This window comes from Lipotes vexillifer, unplaced genomic scaffold (assembly GCF_000442215.2).
Source record: "Lipotes vexillifer unplaced genomic scaffold, Lipotes_vexillifer_v1.1 scaffold422, whole genome shotgun sequence".
Lineage (NCBI taxonomy): Eukaryota > Metazoa > Chordata > Mammalia > Artiodactyla > Lipotidae > Lipotes > Lipotes vexillifer.
In genome coordinates, this window is record NW_006779087.1 from 352680 (window position 1) to 354517 (window position 1838).

The 1838-nt window shown below is 57.7% G+C and overlaps 1 protein-coding gene across 2 annotated transcripts in view; it reads right to left on the reverse strand.

Annotated features, from left to right (window-relative positions):
- Positions 1-866, reverse strand: part of FKBP11 (FKBP prolyl isomerase 11) — a 5033-nt gene extending 4167 nt beyond the window's left edge. Inside the window, exons 1-2 of one of the 2 annotated variants that reach the window (XM_007452243.1) lie at positions 615-866; positions 364-429 (exon numbers count right to left, since the gene is read on the reverse strand). In XM_007452243.1, the coding sequence (XP_007452305.1) occupies positions 364-429; positions 615-749 (201 nt within the window). In that variant the 5' untranslated portion in view covers positions 750-866. Of the gene's footprint in view, positions 1-108; positions 223-363; positions 430-614 lie in introns of those variants that run through there. The other variant, XM_007452244.1, reaches the window with a different exon arrangement.
- Between the last annotated feature and the right edge of the window lie 972 nt (positions 867-1838).

The window sequence follows — 1838 nt, forward strand, 5'->3', positions numbered from 1 at the left end:
GGGGGGGGGGGGCGGGCGGGGAAAAGCTTCTAGAGCACACACCTAGTACCTCTCCCTCCCAGCAGGGCGCGCGCACACCTGGGCCTCGGTCGGCAACCCCCTAGCGACTGCTGCCTATGAGCATTCCCCTCGGGCCAGAAAGGGCTGGCGCTTCTCGGAGATCCCTCCACCCTTCACTTCTCAGGGCCCGGGAGGAACTGGCGGAAAAGCAGGGAGGTAAAAAGGATAGGGAAGAGGAGCGCCCCTCCCCCGGCCACGTGCTGGGGGACCCCCAGAGCCGGAGTGACTCGCGAACCGCTTGCCACGTGTCCAAGCTAAAGCTGACGTGTTGCTGCAGGGCGCCGCCCCCCCCAGGCCCCTCACCGAGTAGTGTATGTGAAGCGTGTCTCCAAAGGCAGCAGGCTCAGCACACGGTTCCGGGGGCTCCACCTATGATCGCACTACAGGAGTCACGGAGGCTCCTCCAAAGATCCCGTTCTTGCCCTTAGACTCAGCACCCCCAATTCAGTGCCCGCACTGCCTCTCCTCCCCGCTCCCAGGTTCCTTGAGACCCCGGCGTTCTCCTCACGAGGCCCGACCTCCAAAGAGCCCGCCCGGGACTATCTCCTCCTCACCAGGGTCTCTACTTGGAGGGTCCGGACGGGACTTTCGGTTTCGAACCCAGCCTCAGCCCGGCACACCGCCCCACTGAGCAGCAGCGGCAGCAGCAGCAGCAGACGGAGCGGGAGAAGTGAGGGGCGCAGGGTCATGACTGGATGGGGGCAGGGCACGGGACACCCAGGACAGGCTGTTGGGTGGCAGCGGCTAGGACCGCAGTTCCTTCAGCGCCCAGGCCAGACTGGACGGGACGGGGCGGGTCGCGACGCGCGCCAGCTCCTCCTCCCGCAGCCCTTCCTCCACCTTGTCCCCACCTCCTGGAGGGAGGAGGCCGCGGGAGCTCTCCCTGCCCTCTGAGATTCTGACCTGTCCTTTAGCCGTTCGGCCCCATAGCGAGGGGCTGGGTCACATAATGGCACCCATTTACCATTACCTATTGTGTTCCAGACACTTGTCTGTAATCCTCAAAACCACCTTGAAAGGTAGGAATGATTGTTTCCATTTTGCAGATGAGGAACTGGGTGTTCAGGTTAAGTAAGTTGCTCAAGGTCATCTAGCTAGGTGGTGACAGAGACAGGATTCAAACCCAGGACTACCTGAGTCCAGCCATTTTGTGCTCTGGTCTTTCCTCTTAAAGATATATGTGTCCTCACACCTATCCTGGCAGTGTCTGGCTGGCCCACCGCAACCCAGCAGCTGCCAAAGGTCGTATCCCTCTCCCGTATCCAGCCCTTCAGCTTGATTTTCTGGAGGTCATATACCCAAAAGGAGGAAGGGTGTTGTCCCATCACCCTGTCCTTAAGGTAACTGAAAAGAGCACAGGCTATTTCACTGTAAGGGTGGGATGAATCCCTGATCTTTTCCTCTGACATTACCATTTCCTTTCTCCTTTCATCAACAAACTTGTCAAAAGGTCAGCTACATACACCCATTTTATGTTTGTGCAAGGACTTCAGTTTTTTTGTTTGTTTTTAGAAATTCTTATTTATTTATTTATTTATTTTGGCTGCATTGGGTCTTCATTGCTGCGCGTGGACCTTCTCTAGTTGCGGCCAGCGGGGGCTGCTCTTCGTTGAGGTGGCTTCTCTTGTGGGCTTCAGTAGCTGCGGCTTGCAGGCTCTAGAGCACAGGCTCAGTAGTTGTGGCGCATGGGCTTAGCTGCTCCGCAGCATGTGGGATCTTCCCGGACCAGGGCTCTAACCCGTGTCCCCTGCATTGACAGGTGGATTCTTTTCTTTTTT